The sequence below is a fragment of the Sycon ciliatum genome, chromosome 1 (assembly GCF_964019385.1).
Source record: "Sycon ciliatum chromosome 1, ocSycCili1.1, whole genome shotgun sequence".
In the NCBI taxonomy this organism is placed as follows: domain Eukaryota; kingdom Metazoa; phylum Porifera; class Calcarea; order Leucosolenida; family Sycettidae; genus Sycon; species Sycon ciliatum.
In genome coordinates this window covers 26,411,713-26,431,040 of record NC_088643.1, presented here as the reverse complement: position 1 = coordinate 26,431,040, position 19,328 = coordinate 26,411,713, and the positions used below count along the sequence as shown (strand labels likewise).

Here is a 19,328-nt window from a genome sequence, read left to right as displayed (position 1 = left end):
TGAGGGAGGAGGGAGGGAGGGAGGGAGGGAGGGAGGGAGGGAGGGAGGGAGAGGAAGAGAGGGGGGGGGGGGGGGCACTTGGGCACTACTGGCATAACTGCTGCATCTGTGCCTTGATCCTTGCTGGTGGTGGTATTGCCATTCTTGCGGAAAGTCACCCGACTCTCATGTGCACCTTGCTGTTAAAGATTTTAATGTGTGTGCTGTAACTGCACCCTGTGTGCTACAATCAGTGGCTGTGCTGGCGTCGTGACGTGTTACGAAAAAATATAACGGTGTGCATGTTTCCCAGTTAACGTTAGTTGATGTCCAAGATGTTAAAATTTTGATTTGTGCTACTGCTCCTGTGTGTGTTTGTGTGTGTGTGCGGTGTGTTTGTGTGTGTGTGTGTGGTGTGTGTGTATGTGTGTGTAAATAGGGATTCACTGGCCAGATAAAGCCACTTCAATCAGCTGTGTGGTGGATACCAGGCTAAAATTAGTGGCGGTCAATTCATCAGCCCTGCAAGCTGTTGAATGGTGTAATCCCAGCACAAGTTGCTTTGTGTAACATAGCTGTTCGCTATCATCGCTTCCGCGATGGGCAGGTCTGAGGTCTGAGGTGTGTGTGTGTGTGTGTGTGTGTGTGTGTGTGTGCGCGCGCGTGTGTGTCCATGCATGCATGTGTTCATGTGTGTGTGTGTGTCTATGCATCCATGAATTCATGTGTGCATGTGTGTCCATGCATGTGTGTGTGTCCATGCATGTGTGTGTGTGTGTGTGTCCATGCGTGTGTGTGTGTGTTCATGCATGTGTGTGTGTGTGTCCATGCATGTGTGTGTGTGTGTCCATGTGTGTGTGTGTGTGTGTGTGTGTGCGTGCGTGTGTGTGTGCGTGTGTGTGTGTGTGTGCAGGTGCTCTGAGTGGCAAAAACATACATGTGAAGAGCTCCTTTGGGAGCGTGAAGTGTTCGTTAGATCAGTGGTCAACAGCTACATTCACTTCTCTGAAAGGTAACTTACCCTAGCTCCAGAGACATATCACTGGCAAACTACTGTGTAGCATGGATGAAATGCATCCTGTACGTTTTGCATGTACAGGTAAAACTCGCCTCCTGAACTTCAAAGTGCATGCTGTGTGTTTCTGTCACATCACAGGAAAAACAACCATCAAGAAGCCTTTCTCTGCGGACACCGTTGTTTTGGATACATCAGAGACTGTTGGTGGTGGGAGTCTTGTAGACCATGTGAGTACTGGGCAATAGCAAAACTCACCTAAATACGTGTAGAATGTTATGCTTATGCTATCAAGCCAAGGCCCTATGCTGAGTGGCAGAGAGTCCTCAAAATATTACTTTGTGCTGTGTGATTATGGTATTTGACCACTGCCCAGTGAGTTGAGATGGTCGCTGTGAAGATTTGTAGTAGACCACCGCACATCAATGTGCATGGCAACAAATTATCGCGTGCGGCTATGACAGTTTGTGTTGTACTGGTTTGCCAGTTTTGCTGACTCACAAGCATGCATGTTCTTCTCTCCATTGTTCTGTTGGTTATTTGGTGCACTCTTGACCGGGGTTGTTTGTTCCCGTTCTTGTGCAGGTGGCCATTCATGACGACGTCTGAATGTGCACTTGCGCTGCTTGCATTGGTCCTGAGCAACATCAACAGTTACTGTCGCCAGTGGGACTCGGAACTGCCACCCACTGGCACTGACCTGATTCAGTATTGCACAGTACAGGCCACTGCTCTCTGGATAGCAGTTCAGCATGCGCTGTACAGAAACACTGCCAGTTCTCACACACTGCTGTGCTGCAGCAGCCATCCAGGAATGGAACTTCACTTGCCAGGAAACTGGGAGAGTTGCCTGCTGCCATGACTAACATGCTCGGCTGGGCCAGCGTGTGCGCACGCATGTGCATGTTCATCGTGATGTCATGCTTATCATGACGTGGAAACGGAACCCTGACATGCTGTGCGCCTCATACTCATGATCCTAGCGCTCACTGGTGCTGTGAGAATAGGCACGTCAACACCAACACTCAATTCACCACCACCAATATCTGACCAAAATGCCAACTGCACAAACCAGGCATGGAAGCCTGAGAATAGTGGGAGGCTGTGCATTGAATGGAATAGACGAATGGTAACAACATGCCCATAGAAAGAACAAACACAAGTAACAAGGCGGGCTCGGCTGGGTCAACAAATACAATCAACTAAAAAAGCTGAAAAGAACCCAAGAGAATTGTAACAAGACGTATGTTCTATCATGTGACGGTATGTACCAGAACGCTGGATACTCATTTGGGTATAGGTTTATGTGATGTGCCTGCACATCGCATGATATACTAATAATATTGCCAGCAATAGGTTAGGGCAGGGATGATGATACACCTGGTTTTGATATGGTCATATTGATAAGACAGTAGGATCGTATGATGGCGATGTGGAATATGCCAGTCACTGCTACGGTAATACTTTCAGGTCCCGCCAAACATTGATTTCAGTGCATTGTGATAATAGGTGTCTTGTTTCTTCATGCATGCTTTCAAATCGTCGTAAGCGTTCACTACCTGCCGGTTCTGTGGGTCACACTGCAGGGCATGCTTGAAATCGGCTTCTGCTCTCTCGTATTCTTTCACTGCTGACAGAGCTCGACCTCTCCTGTACAGTGCCTTGACATTATCAGGCTGCATGTCCAGCACATACGTACAGTTCTTCACCACTTTCACTGCATCACCCATGCGCAGCTGACATGCAGCAAGGTTTAAATGGCATTTGGCACGAATATCTATCAACTCTTCCTGGAGTGCACGGTCGAGGTCCTGTACCGTCAGACCCAGGATGCAGTGTTTCGCTGCGCGGCTGTAGCGGCGTGCAGCCAACCACCATGAGGACGTACTCACAAGCTGCCCGCCTCGATCCTTCAGCTGCTTCGCAAGTACAAGGCGTTGGCCTGGGCTTGGCAAATCTGCTACGGGTGATGTGGATTCAGGCATACGGTCTAAACTCACAGTCACTTCTACTAGCTCTTTGTCAGGCCTACTACTGCCCTCGGTGAAGCAACTGGACGGAAAGGAGCAGATGCTAACCTCCTCGTACTTCATAGTGAGAACCAAGGAGTCCAAGTAATCGTCCAGAAGAGTATCTCCAGATCCGACTTCGAACTGAACAATTCTGTCATTCTGGCGCTGCTGTATACGTACAGCCACGTTCGTACCCTCAACGGGACATTGGACGCCACTACCTCGCTCAACAATGACTTTCCTGAGGCTTAGGCATTTGTCCACCAGTACGCTTTCCTCCATGCCTCAATAATGGTGGAGCGATCTCATTCACCAACGATTCATTTACGATACCAACCCTGGAAAATGTACGTCAAGTTCAGTGCTTCTCCCACTCCTCTACGAGATTGATCCTCCTCGTATCTCCTCCGAGTTAATCAGGGCTGTCCCTCAACGACCCCGAACGAGCTTTTATAAAGCAATAGATCGGTTACAGCTAGCAGAAGGAGTATAATGCAGCAATGGAACGAAAAATGGTTGAAGGAGACACTCGTGCAATGCAGAACGTCAACAATTTTTTTCAAATCTACAGTCGTACAGAGATACCGCCGTATACCTGTAACCTGGTATACCTATCCGATCGAGTCACGGAGATCGAGAGTCGGGACGCCATATTCACGTAGTCAAGGATACGCACTCGCAAATATCACCACGTGCGCGTGGACTTCGGTACAAAGTTCACAACACAAGGCCAAGAGTTGCTTCTGTTGGTTGGGAAGAGGAGTTGTGCGGAGAACACACCTCTGCCTCTTCCAGTCTGGCTCTGTCGTTGTCGACACGACGGCAGGCACAGGATCTAGGAGAGTTTCGCCACACGATTTGTCGCCCCTCCACTCTGGTGAAGTTTGGCTCAATGGACAGAGGATTGCTGTCGCCCTAACCAGAAGGCTCTCGAGGGAGCAAGCCAAAAGTCTTGCAGAAGGATGTGTTCGACGTTGTACGCGGGTGGTGATGGTGGCGGCAGCGGTGCACGAGAGGTGGCTGAACTTGACAAACTTCTTTCAAGCGCACGTAAGCCTTGTGTGTGTATTGCTTCTATTGTCCCCACCTAGCCTACATGTATACCTGCCCTACATCTTTCTTGCCATCGCTAATTATCCAAGATGAGTTTGGATATAATGAAGCTGTAAGAGGGTCCAAACTCATCTTGTATCAACTCTACTGGTGTCTGGGTTAGAGTCTACGGCTTCGCGTGTTTTGGGTTCAGATTTCTACACGTAGATGAGGTTCTCCAGGTTGTGGCACACGCAGAGAAAATGCGTACAGATCTGGTGGGTATCGATCAAATCAAGAGTCCATAACCCCCCAGAGTGTGCAACTCCAGGTTGGGGTCTGGCGCAACGAAATCCAAACATTGCGTCATCCGGTCCCCGGGCAAGCATGGGCGGATGGGGCCATGTGCATATCTGGTACATCCGGTGGGGGGTTCCAAGTTGAAGGTTGCTTTGAAGCAAGCCACGGAATTGTCACGTAAAACGTTTGCTCCACCGGCCACGGGCTATGCAGTGTCAGCAGAACGGCTTTGATTTCACAGTCACAGAATTTTTTTATTTGAAGAGAGTTTCTCTGCTCGTTGTCTGAAAAGCTTGTATTGGGAGAGTTCGTGACTCCGGGATAGCAAGAATAGGCATGGATATAGATTTACAAGATTTGATGGAAATAGCTCTTGGCACACGGCATGAAGACCCGATCGATTTCGAAGTAGATGTGCTTCAACCTCGACAATCGAGAGAAGAAAATGAGGAGCCCAGATCGAGCAAAAACTGACGAATATCGTCCACAGAGACACTGCACCGATCCGGCGACAATGGGGAGCGCTTTGCTTTAGGTTCAACAGTGGCCATTGTTCTTCTCTTATCGGAGAGACACTCAAAAGAGAAAACTGTTCGACAACTCTAAAATAATTCTTTGTGTACTTGAGCCTTTCCAGGCGTGTTACGTACAATTACCTGGCCGTGGATTCGTAAGAAAGACCCCAAATTGGGCAAACGGGTGAAGTAGGTCCGGGCCAAACTTCCCATTTCGTCATAGCTACTCACTACATGACGTATGAAGTTTGGATTTCGTTGCGGCACTGATTTGTGCTGAGAAGGATCACGAGTTGCACACTCTGGGGGGTTATGGACTCTTGATCAAATGCAGGCAGAAAACTGCCAAATATGGAAGGGGAAATTCCCAGTACACATTCCACGTGATTTCTCTGCGTGAACGTAGAGCAGAAGTGGCTTCCTTTGCGTTACGGGAACGCGAAGAGAGTTCCCAGGATTTTTCATGTCACTTTCCCATGACATAGAGCAGAACCTCACTAGTTGTACTGGGAATTCCCGTTTCAAATTTGGCAGTTTTCTGCCTGATTTGAATGACACCCGACAGATCCATTACGCACTTTCTTTGCTTGTGCCACAACGTAGAGAACCTTGTCTCTGCGTAGAAGTCTGGACACGAAACAAGCGAAGACTCTAACCGAGCACTTGTTTTCTACGTGATTTCGCTACGTTTCACGTACAGCAGAACGTCAGTAATGCGGCTCGCAAGCCGCAGTAAGGATGTACGGCAGTGGGTGACGACAACGGGTGCTTCCACACACTGTGGTGAACAATGTGTTTTACTACTGTCATGATGACTGCATGGCGCTCTCAACTGGGCATATAAGAACACCAAATTGAGTTACACACTCTGTTGATCATGCTTCCTAGTGTATTCGCGGTTTGTTTGGGTTTGTGCATGCGCATTGCACAGTGGTGTGTATATTATAGGTGCTTGCGTTCAGCTGGAGAATGTATATGTATGTTGTTTTTCATGTACACATCTCAGCACTAGTATATTTGCTGATCCTGTTGTTTTCATGCAGACTTTGACAACAACCAACATGTGCAGGCCATTGCAGGCGAGGAGCAGCGAACAGCAGGTAAGGCCATAGCGATGCAGTGATAATTATAGTGATACGGCTGCAGGGTACAGTACCGCCGCTTGCGTGCATAGCAGGGTGAAAGTAGAACAAATGGGGAGTGCAGAAAAAGATGTGAAAAATCTCAAAATTTGACCCATTATGGCCAAAAGCTAGGGCATCATCTTTTTTATGAATGGACTAGTAGGTACGCACAACCTCCTCAGCAGTGAACATGCGCTGGTGGCCAACAAGTTGGTCCGGTGATGGCTTTCGTTGTCCAGCGAACGAGACATAAGCAGCAAATGCGACAATGACTGCGACGCAGGCAACGGATATGACACAGGCTGCGATACAGGCAATAGCAACGAGTAAGATGTAGACAACAGCTGCGAAAACGACTGCAACGCAGACAGCGGTTGCGACAAAGACAATGGCTGCGATAACGGCTGCGACACAGGCAACGACAGCGATTGAGATGCAGACAATGGCTGCGAAAACGACTGCGACGCAGACAGCGGTTGTGACATGGACAATGGCTGCGACAACAGCTGCGACACGGGCAACGACAAGGACTGAGTGTGCGTGTGCTGCATGTATTTACACTGTGGCGGCATCGTAGACAAAGGTTGTGATGCAAATGTCCCTGGAGTCTGCCTACCAGTTTGCCACGATGTGTCCATGTATTTGGTCGCGTGGGCACATGGTGCTGTGTTCCACTGCTGATCTCCATATGGACTTGGTGGACTCTCAATCACAGTACTTACTGGTGCAATCCCTGGCGTAGCTATGTCAGGCACGAAAGGGTTCGCCCACGTTGTATCACCGGTTGCACCACCGTTTGCATACCGATCTCTCGTATCAGCATTTTGCTGATAAACGAAGTCTTGCAAAGCCGTCTCATCGTGAGTTCAAACGACGGAACACCTTTGCCCGTTTTGGGAACCTGTGTACTTTCTGGTTGCTGCATATGGCCGCTCAGGACAAGGCCTGGTGCGTGTTCAGTGTTCTTATCTAAACTCGAAAGGTACACTTTGACCTTATCGACATCACGTGTTCGGGCTCACTATCACATGCTGGTCGCTCCTGTTCTATCGTTCCCTTTTTCGAATTTCCCCACATACATGTATGGCACAGCAGATCTCCTAGTTCGGCACTCTTTCAGCTTCAAACATTTTGCATTCCTCCTATATTAAATATGTTCCTTATCCTCTTACTCTCTGCCAGCAACTTAGTCACGGCCTTGGATATGTTGCCTTTGGGCAGCTTGTCTGAATAAGGCCATTCTGCACCATACAAACTCGTGAAGATATGTGCACTGAGTTGACCTTGTCGATTCCGAGGAACTCCATCTGTTGACTGGGGCTCAATTTTGATTTGGCGTCGTTGATCGCAAATCCCAGATGTTCCAGGAGAAACACAGCTGCCTCTGTGCCCTGGCGGACTTCTGCTACTGTGGGTCCCAGAATGAGCCAATCGTCCAGGTACACGATCAGGCGCACGCCCAGAGACCTGAGCAATGTTGCCACGGGTTGGAGGATCTTGGTGAAGATTCTCGGTGAGTCTGAGAGACCGAACGGGAGGCAGGTGTACTGCCACAGGCTGCCCTTCCACTCAAAGCGAAGCCAACGGCGACTTGATGGGTCAAGTGTGCCTTTGGAAACCATGGATGCTATGGCTGATGATAGTCATCGGGATGACTCACCTGCCGGATCGGCAGCAGGTGAGTCATCCCATGTAGCTCCACTATCCTTGCGGAGCTCAACGAGATCGAGCATAACAGCATTGGAGGCAAGGATCGGGGCACGGACCGAACCAGCCAAGAGCAATTCAGTTTGCACACCCGCATCATTTAGCGCAGGATACTCTTGCCAATGTCCATACTGTTACTATGGTGACGCTGCACGGCAAAGTACATGTACAAAGAGGAATGCAAGAAATAGGTCTTCTGGAAGGTGAAAGGAAGAAAGATTACCTTCTATCTAGACTAATTTGAGGTCGTAGAACACGGACATCGCATTTTCAGGAAGGAGACCCGAACGGATCATATAGTTTCTCACCTTTCTCATCCATCCGCATACAGGTCTCCGTCAAAAATTAACGTAACGACTCCATTCTTGCGGATCTCAAACGAAGGCATGCTCCAACAAGACGAATCGAAACTTTCTGCAACTGTACAAGCCTTCCTTCATTTCAGAAACTCTTCTAAATGTTTTACTCGATTTGACATATGGCCATCACACCATTTGTACTGGCGTCCAGTCGCACGCGCTTGGGCCATGCGGTCACGTGGTCTAAAGTCCCTATCTCTACTGATGAGAGAGGATGCATACTGGCCTGATATGCTAGAATGGTTGCAGCCTAGAGCACATGCGAGGCCAGGCGTGTGTTCACCACCTTCGTATGACTATAAAAGGGAGCTGCAGTTCAATCTTCCGTCTAATGATGTGTCACTGATAATGATTTTCCGATCAAGCAATATTTTGCACCAAAGTGCAAACACCAGCATGTTCACCTCACAGTAACATGTGCTGCTACATGCAGTCTTGTAGTACTGGACTTGGCGCTGATCCTCATGCAAAACATTCTGTGGCATTTCCACGTCTTGTCTTGAAGAAATCGGAAGTAGCGACTTTGGCGGGAATAGAAAATGAAGTTGGTTGTTCCTACATGGAACACACTTTAGTCAGTCGAATGTCAAAGTTCGGCCGAACGCATGTGTTTTGCATAGGAACAACCAACTTCATTTGTTTAAAGAACTGCTCTGGTTTCGAACTGTCCACAGGCCAGAAGAAAATACTCACCAGAAGTTTTATGTATTTCACAGCTGCACAGAAACAACTCGCTGAGAAACAAGCGGACATCAAGGCATTGGAAGAGTCCATATCTCGCTGCGACTCATCAGCAAAGGAGCTCCATCAACGGCTCAAACAAGCCAGAGAGAATAGTGAAAGGTATGGCGTGTGGTAATATGTGGAAATGGTACTGAACATTCGTTAGCTTTCAGGAAATGAAAAGGGAGAAAGTCTGAAGAAAAAAATTGACTGTTGGCAGCAGCGGCAAGTAGAAGATTCCACTGCTCATCTGCAAGAAATTCTATGCAGTGTAGTAGTCTAGGAGCCAGGGGGTCATCAGAACTGAGCTGTGTGACACCCTGTCCAGGAAAGATTTTTGATGGATTTGGAATGGCATAACAACCAGTAACTGATCCGTGAAAACTAGAATGTGCCAAAGTTGTCCGTTGAAGAGATATGCCCAACTAACTGTAATTGACATGGTTGCCATGGCAATGTACATGTACATTGCCTCTTTATAGCTCAAGAGATATGCAATATGGCTAAAAAAACTTTAAAAAACATGTGGATAGCTATACAGGTAGACTCCCTCTAATTCGAATATGGTATAATTCGAACATTCCGTGTAATTCGAAATTTTTCGTCGTACCGATCTCCTGCAAGTCGCTTCAAGTCGAATTCGAATGCATAATTCGAAGTACGAAAAGTGCACCGACTGGATAATTCGAACTCAGTCTTCGTACAGAAGAGCAGTTTACCGTACAGTGACTATGTCCTTCGAACGCTTATTTCGAAGTGAGATGGAGTTGCTATAATTGTAATTCGAACTTCATTCTTTTCTCCTTCTCTAGTCAAGAGTAGCTCAAAAATCGATCCCTGGTCCGCTCCAGGATCGACAGTAGCGTTCAAGAAACCCACCTTCTCTCAAATTTGATTCAAGCTCGTGCGAGGCAAAGTGCAAAGATTTGATTGAAGACGACTTATTCCAGGTGGCTGACTCCGTTCGCGGATCTCAGTGGCCTTTCATGCCGCGCCAGCTGGTGCGCAGAGATGTTTACGAACAATAACACTCTGGACTGGAAGTCGTAACAAATCGTCTATGCGTAGCCTATGCTCCACTTCCATTCCTCAGAACGACGTGCTGCTGTCCGACGGCCTTTCATGACACGGATTAGGCGGTGCTGTTCTTTCCGTTGAAATTGTTTCAGGACAGCTGCAGTGCCAGCCTTCTTCACTGAAGATCAAGATAATAATGTCAAAATGACTTTGTGTCGATCCAGTGTTTTTTATAAAATGGCCTGGTCCATTGTAGATCTACCATGTTGTACATGTACATGACCACCTAGTACCTATGACTTTCGTTGATGCGAATAAAATGTGCGCAAATAATCAGCATGCGATTTCGAGCGTTTTGACATACCGTATTTTACCGGTTATAAGTCGACCCCGGTTATAGGTCGACCCCCGTATCCGGAGGTCTTAATTATGTTTTTAAAGTTTTTGCCCAGTGAAGCACTGCTAACCGCTCCCTGCTACTAACACATGAACAAATCACATACACACTCCTCATTGGATTCTGAAACATCCAAATTCTTGAAAAAGGCAAATAAACTTGGCAAAAATGCATACACAGGTGCACTCGTGTATTCAGTGCAGGTTATTTTTGGAAGATACCGATAATTCCCGGTTATAAGTCGAATCCCGGTTGTAAGTCGACCCCCACCTTTTCTCCTGCTATTTTCAGTCATAAAAGGTCGACTTAAAACCGGAAAAATACGGTACATATCAGTGCATTGGGCTGCATTTGGATAATTAGAAGTTCCTGATAATTTGATGTTGGGGCCTGGCAATTTGAGGTTCGAATTAAAGGGAGTCTACCTGTACAAGTCATACCGTATGTCCGCACCTTTAAAGCCATGGCGCTATATTCGATTATAAAGCCAGTCTCAGTTATAAAGCCATGGGCTTCATAAATGAAATGACATTTGAAGTATGTTTTGTAAAAATGAAGGAATAAGTACTGTGCTAACAAACTTACAGCCCAACAGGAAGGGTGAACAAGTGGATTTAGATTGAAATTTCTGTGTGGACTTTGACTTTTATGGCATGGCGTAGTGGGTGCGCCATTTTGCATTTAAAATATCTAGGAAAGCAGCGGTGTTTCGAATATAAGGCCATGGCTTTAAAGACGCTGACATACGGTAAGTGACGAAAGCAGTTCCCAAAACTGCCTTCAAAACATAAATTTCATGAAAAGTGAATTTTATATTCTTGTATGATTTGTATTTGTAGAAAGGAAAAGGACATATGGATACGAGTCAACATCCGAGTTTCAAATTGATTTGTATTTGGTAGAATTGTTACGACACATGTAGAGGTAGTATCACTGTTGCCAATCGGTGGCAAATTGAAGTTGCTGTGTGGTCACCAGGAGCATAGCTGGACATTGGCACAGAAATACAAAACAAGAACAGTTCAGTATGCTTCACCAACAATGAATGTCCTGGAAAACCTAGAGAAACCTTGGCATACCAGATACCAAATTCTGCCAATTTTTCTTCTGGCATTATCTGCCAAGGGCTAACTTAGACTAGTGAGTGGTATGATTTTCTACCTACTGTATAAGTGCAAATTTTCGTTCACGAAATCTTTCGTTAGATCACTCCACCAGCAGGTTTCGTTACGTACTAAATTTCGTTTTTGGTCGAGGTCTGTCACCCCGAACGTTCAGAAAAACTTTAGTTTTTTCGTGCCCCTAACGAACATAGCGAAAGTTAATTCCAAACGAAACCTTGTACTTGTACAGTATACGTGTATGGATGTGCATGTCATGCATGCACAAGTAAGTGTGCAAAACAACAGAAAGGTCTACATGTACATGACTGAGTACCTTATTCGCCATCACTGTCCGAGTCAGAATCGTCTCCATCATCGCCGGGGTTGTGGAGGACTGATTCTGGCAATCTTTGCACTTGCAGATGTCGGTACAGGGCAGGCCACTTCTCTCACAAGAGCCGTCCTTCACAGTGGGATCGACTGCAGCTGCAAGAGACAAGCTCCAGCAGAGACTCTAGGGCTGGAAGCTGCGATGACCAGCGGATGGAGAGGTTGTCACCGTTAGCACACCATCCATGGTCAGTGGGGTCCGGGATATCGGGCTGGGCTTCCAGCGTGCGCCTCCAAATAGCCGCCTGGAAGTTGGCTCTGGCTGTATGCAGCTTTAGGGAGTCTTGGCACGGCGGAAGACTCATCGATGATCCACTCGTCGTTGTACAGAAGAGCTGATACCGTGCCTCATTCACAGATGTTAGTTGAGGCTTGCCATACAGCCAGCAGATAAACCCTTCTAGTTCAGCTATGGCACTGGAGGACAGCGAAAACGACTGGCCACGAGCGGCTACAGCTTGGCCTGATGACTCCCATTCTGGACCAAGGCTAGCGCAGATTTGTTTCCCACGGCCTGAGAAGGCACTCACACTGTCGCATCCTGTCAGGGCATGTATGTCAATCATGGAATCCGCACGCACGCCCAAGCTGATGGCTATGGCCGTCAAGTCGATGCAGCATGTTTGGTGCAGGGTACCTGTCCGAAACAAGACCCGCCGACCACCAATAGCACTGGTGAGTGACTCACCGATCACGGACACATCCGTATCCGGTGACTGAATGACAGCTATGGATGCTCCACTTGCCATAGCGTGGGCGGCGTGGAGGAATAGCCAGGTGTCTGCTTCTTCCTGAGTTGACTTCAACGTATCAACGGCCTGTCATACAACCAATGTACCATCAGCAGACGCGAACTTCCAGCAGCCGGTCTCAGTCAATAGATATAGTGTACAGCGGGTGAAAGGAGGTGCATACTTCTCATTGCTCCATTCGTCAGTGAGGAATGTCACAAGAGAAGATTTATTACTGCCAATTCGCAAGAAATTAGACCAGGACTTTGGACATTTCTGAGCAGAGCTGGATACCTGAGAAACATGCACACACACACACACACACGCACACACATGCACGCACACACACACACACACACACACACACACACACACACACACACACACACGCATGTACACACACGCATACACCGAGTTCTTTCATTTATCATGATAGTATGAACATGTGCATGCAAATGTCCACTCCATACCATTGGTGAAATCATAGATTATTATAAAAGACAATCACTACTTTTCTTTTAACACATTGGGTAACACAATTGCTATGCCAATCCATAATTTGGTTGTGCGACTTTACCTCACATCGGACTTCATCGTGGCTGCCACGCTGTTCCCTCTCAATGTTCTTGATAGACTGTGATCGGTAGGTATCAGTGGCGAAGTCAACACGTCCGCCTTGACAACGTTGAGGCGTTAAGATGCACTTCAGCACTTTCAGTGCTACATCCGCGAAGGTGCAATCACCCATGGTTGTTAGGGACTGAAGAAGAGCCATGCCATCCAGCAGCCAAACTGCATCCATAGGAATGGCATCGACAACACACAATGGGCTGGAGTTCTGAAGACCTTGTAGAAGAAATGCCTTGTTTGTCTTGATTAGGCGACCGTCGGGTGTTGCTAGGCCATGGAAGAGGTCCAAGCGAATAGTCAAATATTCTCCTCATGTCCATATCCCTTGATTGAGCCAAGATTATGACACGGGAGAAGAAGGCTCTGTCTGCTCTGATCATAATCTCCCGACCTTGGAGATGCACGGCTTTCTTCTTCATCTTGATCAGTGACGAGAATGTCTTGGTTTGAAGCTTTGGTGGGAATAGTTTGTATGTACATGATACAGATAGCGTAAAAACAACAGAAAAAATGATAAGGCACCCATTTTGATAATCCAGGGGATGGCCCACGCCTGGTACTGCCACTGTATAAATCATACGTAATGACTAAAATGCTACACCTGTGAAGTAAAAGATTTGAAGCTTTGGTAGGGTGGCGAAGAAGCTCTTACCCGATGTCGATATCCGTTCTGCTTGGAACTGGTTGTAGGCAGCTTCACCATCGCTGTGTGCATTGAGTAGGGGAGTCTGCACTTCTGTGGGAGCTATAGCACTGGTGCTGATAGATGCAAGAGAGTCCAATCTGGCGTCACATGGATCTGTCCAATCTTGAACTGTCTGAATCTTCATGGTCAACTTGCATGCGTCTCGGCTGTTGCTCTTTGTGGCCTGTCTCCCCATCATCTTCAGTCAGGCCTGCCAAAGATGAGCAAGCATCCACAGCAGCAGCACGGTCATGGGCTGTGAGAGCCCACTTGTGGGTTGCGCTTTGTTGACAGCTCAGACCCACAATAAAACGTTCAACAAGCATTCCAAGTCAAGTCTCCCTTTGACTTGGAATGCTTGTTGAACGTTTGCTCAATCGTTTGATCAACGGGAAAAGCTGCAAATGGTTTGTGTGACCGCCGCACAACAAATTCTCCCTCGCTAAATCCATTGTACATGTCTGGATGGCTCACTGGCAGTTCCAGCATGTCCGCATAGTAGTATATCAGGTAGCGAGCATAACTCTGCCGTTGAGCAAACATCCAGGGGAGCATCTTGCGGATGCAGGCAAGGTGGAACTTCCAGTTGCCCTCTCTGGTGGCATGCAAGAACTGAAGGATCAAATCTTTATTCTCACCATATCCATTGGCCAATAAGAGAGGTTGTTGTTGTTGTTGTTGTTGTTGTTGTTGTTGTTGTTGTTGTTGTTGTTGTTGTTGTTGTTGTTGTTGTTGTTGTTGTTGTTGTTGTTGTTGTTGTTGTTGTTGTTGTTGTTGTTACTAGTTCCAAGAGAACGGCTGTTCTTCTCGACGAGCACATTGCTGCAATGCAGCGGAAGATGCAAGATGCGAAGGAGACACGTGAAAGAAAAAGGTATGCTTGTGTTTTTAGGCCAGGCAGAGAGTGGGGCATGTATTTGAAGGCTGTCGGATTTCTGCCTGTGAAGCGACTTCGGCCTATACAATGAAGTAGGGTGTAAAACCGACGCAGGCACTGTGTGCTGTTCACAATACGTGCCAGTGCAGGATGAAAATGTGCACAATCTAGCACACCAAGTCTTTCCTTCCGCGTTGTTGTACATCGTGCTGCACTTGACAGCCTTGATGTAGTTCCCGCTCCCTGCCGAAAACCCAGCTGGGAAGCGATATGGCATGGGGGGCGGACCAACGGTACTTAACGGTACTAGTAGACTAGGAGTCATAATATATGTACTTTTGTTGCTACTGATATGTAGTGACGTAACAGTCCAGCACCCTCTCTCATCTTGCCGGAGGGGTCCTTTGCAATGCCATGTGCATACATGTACATGTAGACAATGTTCATGTGTGTGTGTGTGTGTGTGTGTGTGTGTGTGTGTGTGTGTGTGTGCATGTGCGTGCGTGCGTATGTATGTGTATATGCATGTGTATGTGTGCGTGGGTGTGCGTGTATGTGTGCGTGCGTGTGTGTCCGTGTGTGTATGTATGTGTGTGTACTGTGTACTGTAGGCAAGAGAAGGAGTCCAAGATCATTCACTATCAGCAGCTATGGGAACAGTACGAGAGAGTCTACTCTGAGCGAGCACTGGCGAAGCAGCTGTCATCCATCCAAATATCTGCTAATGATGATGTGAACAAGGGTAAATTATGCACAACGCACCCATTCTTACTGCAGTACAGTAGAACTCCTCTTATCCAGGCTCATTGGGACCGGGCACTACTAGGACATCTGCACCACTCAGAACATACATTCTATCAGGGTTCTAGCCAGGTCAATATAGTAGGGGGGGGGGGGGGGCGGGCATGGGAAAAAGTCACCCCATGACCCATTTTTTCCATTGTCCAAAATTGTCTTGCCATGCAAAATGCAACATACAGGGTGAACCCTGACTTCACCCCTCACAAATGTGCCTTTATGAACCCTCTAGTAGTGACTATCGACTGTATTTTCGTTGAATGGCGTGAAAAAAACACTGCGCTGCGCCCCCCTACCCCCCATTTGGCTAGAACCCTGTTCTATGATTATCTTTTGTGATTCAAGATGGATCAGAAATGTGCCCTGTGGACAGGAATGCCCGGATCTGGGGAGTATGGATTAGGGGAGGTTTTACTGTATTGCTTTTGGCTAGGAATAGGGAGGTTTAGAGTCATATATAGTCCGTGAGGACTGTATGCCTGTGCATCGCGTAGTAGACCTAGGTGCACGAATCGGCGACGATTTGATAGTTTGAAATTTCTCATCTGTAAGTCTCAACATTGTCAGAAATATACTTTGGAGAGGCGTTGGAACGGGGAAGAGAGTCTGGCTTGGCCCATCCGGCAGGAATTCAGAACCTAGGTGTGCTACAATATGAGCTACTGCAAGCAGTAAATTGTATTTCGTACGAATATTCGACAATTAGGTGCTCGAATCGGAAACGGCAATCAGCTCCTCCTGCTGATGGTCAAAAGAGCTATTGAAGTTATGTACATATAATTATAAGAGCCTGTTGGAACTGAATTGCTCCTATTCTTCAGTCCGCTGTGTTCAGGGAAATAACACTCTCAAGTAGTTCGCATCAATTTCAAAATTTGAATCAGCAGACGGCAGACGAATGCGGCTCACAACATAGGAACAGTTACACAGTGCTCTCGCTGATGATTCCAGCCGATGCCACCGATTGTGCCAAGGGATGGACACTGCGTCCAGGAATCGCTACGGCAATGGCATGCTCTTGTGATGCCAGATCATCATCACTGTCTTCAGGGGTAGTACTTGACTGAAAATTGGGTTGAGGCTGGGCTTTGGCCCCATGGGCAGTGGACGGCAGAAGGGCAGTAGGCGGAATAGCGAGGCGGTCCAGCGGACTAATTCCAGTTTGTTTATTGCTGGCCAGAATATTCGTCGGAGTGACTGCCTTGACGTATGCCTTAGTGAATATCTTGGATAAATCTGCAATGGTCAACTAGTGGTCAGGCTTTACCAGACGGGCTGCAGCTGACACCGACTGATAGTAGTGGCCAAGACTGCTGAACACGGCTGTGTCGAGTGGTTGCAATACACGTGTCGTTTGGATGGCAGGGCCAGGAAGATCACGTTGTTGTTCCTGGCATGTCCAACGTTGCTACCTTCAAATGGCTGGCATGATTGTCCATGATCAGGAGCTGTGGCATGTTCCGGCTGGTATAGGCCAAACAGACTTTGATGAACCAGTCCTGGAAAAGGTCACCATCCATTGACCCGCTGCTGCTCGGGCTGTACACAGCACCTGGTGGCCCATTGGCAACAAGTACAGGTGACAACTGCTTTCGATTATAGATTATCTGCGGTGGCATGCTGTTGCTGGCTGCATTTACACATATATTTGCTGAAACGTGGTCGTGCGATTTTCGGTGTTGCTGGTGCGTTGCCCGACTGCTTCGACTGGCCACCACACTACGAGGGAGGGGATCCGGGTTGAAGCCCTTCTCATCGCAGTTCCAAATCTGGTTCGGCTGCGGCTTGTGTGTACTAATTGCCTTCCCCAGGACGTCGTAAAACTGCTTCAGTGTGTCTGCAGTATCGTTCCTTGCCCGTGCCTCTTCCAGCGAACGGGGCCGTCTGATACAAATCTCCGAGTTTCAGCGCTTGAAACCTCGCCACCAGCCTTTTCCCTAGACTGGGGCATTGCTGGCCTGTCTCGCGTCTTACTAGATCACCAGCTAAGGCTTGTATGGATGATGCGACAAATATACAAGAGAGAAAAACGATATTAAATTATATTGTTTGCTCGAACATGAACAGCTGCTTGGCTTACCTCTACTCAAGCCGAATCCCATATCAGCCATTGACTTAGCGTAGTCGGACATGCGCTTCTCCTTTTCCCTGGGTATGATTGATGGGCGACCTCTGATGTTGGTTTTGCCAGTTATGCGGCTGTAGAGGGTTGACCTCTTTACATTGTGCTCGTCACTGGCTACACGGAGGGAAGCTCCCCCTTGGACGGCTTTTATCCGTTCTTCCATCTTCAACACAAGCGATCTGAGCGTATTTTGTGGCATGGAGCGCTTTTTGTATTCAATCATGGTGCAGCGAAGACGTTTCTCCGGGATCTTCGGCGATTCTGATAGAGACATGGGCGCCAGTGTGGTGGTGTCTGATCGTCTCATTTTCTTGCTGCGTCTTGCTACAGCTTTCCTGCCAGAAAACGAGACACGGTGGAACCTAAATCTGGATGGCAAATACTCATGTTTGGGTGTAGCAGCCATGGACGTTTTACTTGGTCCGCGTCAGCAATATTGTCGCTTATCTTTCAGCTTTGTTCTTATGTCGCCAATGCTCACTTGGCAGCCCATTTCATCGCAATTTTGGTTAGTAAGTTAGTTTACTAGTACCTGAAAGGTCTAGCTAGATTTCGAGTGGATTTCGAGAGCGACGGGTGGGTGATTCTGATTGATACAGCGCCGCATCAAAATAGATTGTCTTGTCTCTCACACTGCGCAGGCAAGAGCAGCGCCACACACAAGAAAGTAATCGGCTACTCGAAATCAGTTCCATTTGGCAAAACCACCGAGATCGCTTACCTCAGGGATCGCTCGCCAAGCTGAGATAGCAGTTCCCTCACCTCCTGCTCAACGCGCGGAGTATCCAGCGCATCGTGGAGATTTGCAAGTACTGTAGCCATCGTCGTCGTTCAAAATAGATCTTGCAAAGAACGGCGACTGATTTGAACCACACAGGCAGTCGTGCTGCCTACACGAAGTCCTATAGAGAAGGGGACCGTTACGGTCGACTTCCCTTTCGAAAATAGCCAGGCAGCGGAGAGGAAGAGAGATGAGCTTGCGAAAGGGAGAGTGTCGATCCCAAGAAAAATATATTTGTCACCAGCACTGAGAGCAGCGACAAGAAGGACCAAAAAAGTATGAAACCTTCCAGGGACAATGAATTCCTCATGGCCAGATGTCATTCTGTACCTTACCTTCCATCATACCAAGTTTTATCGTCTCAAGTGCACGCGTTGATGTCCAAAGTCTAAGTTCAAATTGTCGAAAGATAAGCGACAATATTGCTGACGCGGACCAAGTACATTACTTTACATTTGGGGTTTTTACATTTGGTTTGTGTAATTGTCTGCCTGGAAATTATTTTTCGGGTGCGTCTAGTCTATTTCGCCAGGCCTCATGGTGGCCTTTTCGTCACGAGGTGACCCATTTCCTCCGAATTAAGGACACGGCAAAAAGTGGGTCCCGAGTACTGTATTTTCCGTTTATAAGTCGACCCCAGTTATAAGTCGAAGCCCCATACTTGGGACCTCAATCTCCCGGTTTAATGGCAGTTAGCTTAAAAGTTTTTTTGGTGGTAAAAGGTCGACTTATATTTGGGAAATACGGTATTTCAAATATCGCTTTCCGGGCAGCCCTGAAATTTGGCATACAGCTAGAGGGCCGTATGTTGATCGTATTTGTGAAAACTAGATGAAATCGGGTCAAGTTTAGGTACAGGTTGAGGCCATTCCCCTTAAGGTACCCTATCTCCAATTTGAGCACCCGGGTCTATCCAGTGACGTACTACATGTAACCCTCATTGTCTTACTGGTGGAACACCCGGGAGAAGTTGCCGGAGCACAAAGTCGGAATGCGCTGTGGGCATGGTTCCTTTCTGAGTTTTGTGC

The 19,328-nt window shown here is 47.6% G+C and overlaps 2 protein-coding genes across 2 annotated transcripts in view; one reads left to right on the top strand and one right to left on the bottom strand.

Moving 5' to 3' along the window:
• Positions 1 to 869: 869 nt before the first annotated feature.
• LOC135820733 (uncharacterized) overlaps positions 870 to 19,328 on the top strand; it is a 36,707-nt gene continuing 18,248 nt past the window's right edge. Inside the window, exons 1-8 of the mRNA XM_065333740.1 lie at positions 870 to 991; positions 1,136 to 1,224; positions 1,580 to 2,257; positions 2,632 to 4,056; positions 5,897 to 5,953; positions 8,760 to 8,886; positions 14,504 to 14,593; positions 15,208 to 15,338. Of these exons, the coding sequence (XP_065189812.1) occupies positions 3,969 to 4,056; positions 5,897 to 5,953; positions 8,760 to 8,886; positions 14,504 to 14,593; positions 15,208 to 15,338 (493 nt within the window). The 5' untranslated portion in view covers positions 870 to 991; positions 1,136 to 1,224; positions 1,580 to 2,257; positions 2,632 to 3,968. The remainder of the gene's footprint in view (positions 992 to 1,135; positions 1,225 to 1,579; positions 2,258 to 2,631; positions 4,057 to 5,896; positions 5,954 to 8,759; positions 8,887 to 14,503; positions 14,594 to 15,207; positions 15,339 to 19,328) is intronic.
• Positions 2,461 to 3,288, bottom strand: LOC135824855 (uncharacterized). Its single transcript, XM_065337617.1, has one exon. It carries the CDS (start codon positions 3,286 to 3,288, stop codon positions 2,461 to 2,463), a length of 828 nt encoding a protein of 275 aa, XP_065193689.1.

Coding starts and splice junctions, on each gene's coding strand:
- LOC135824855 (XM_065337617.1), bottom strand. CDS start 3,288: ATGGAGGAAAGCGTACTGGTGGACAAATGCCTAAGCCTCAGGAAAGTC.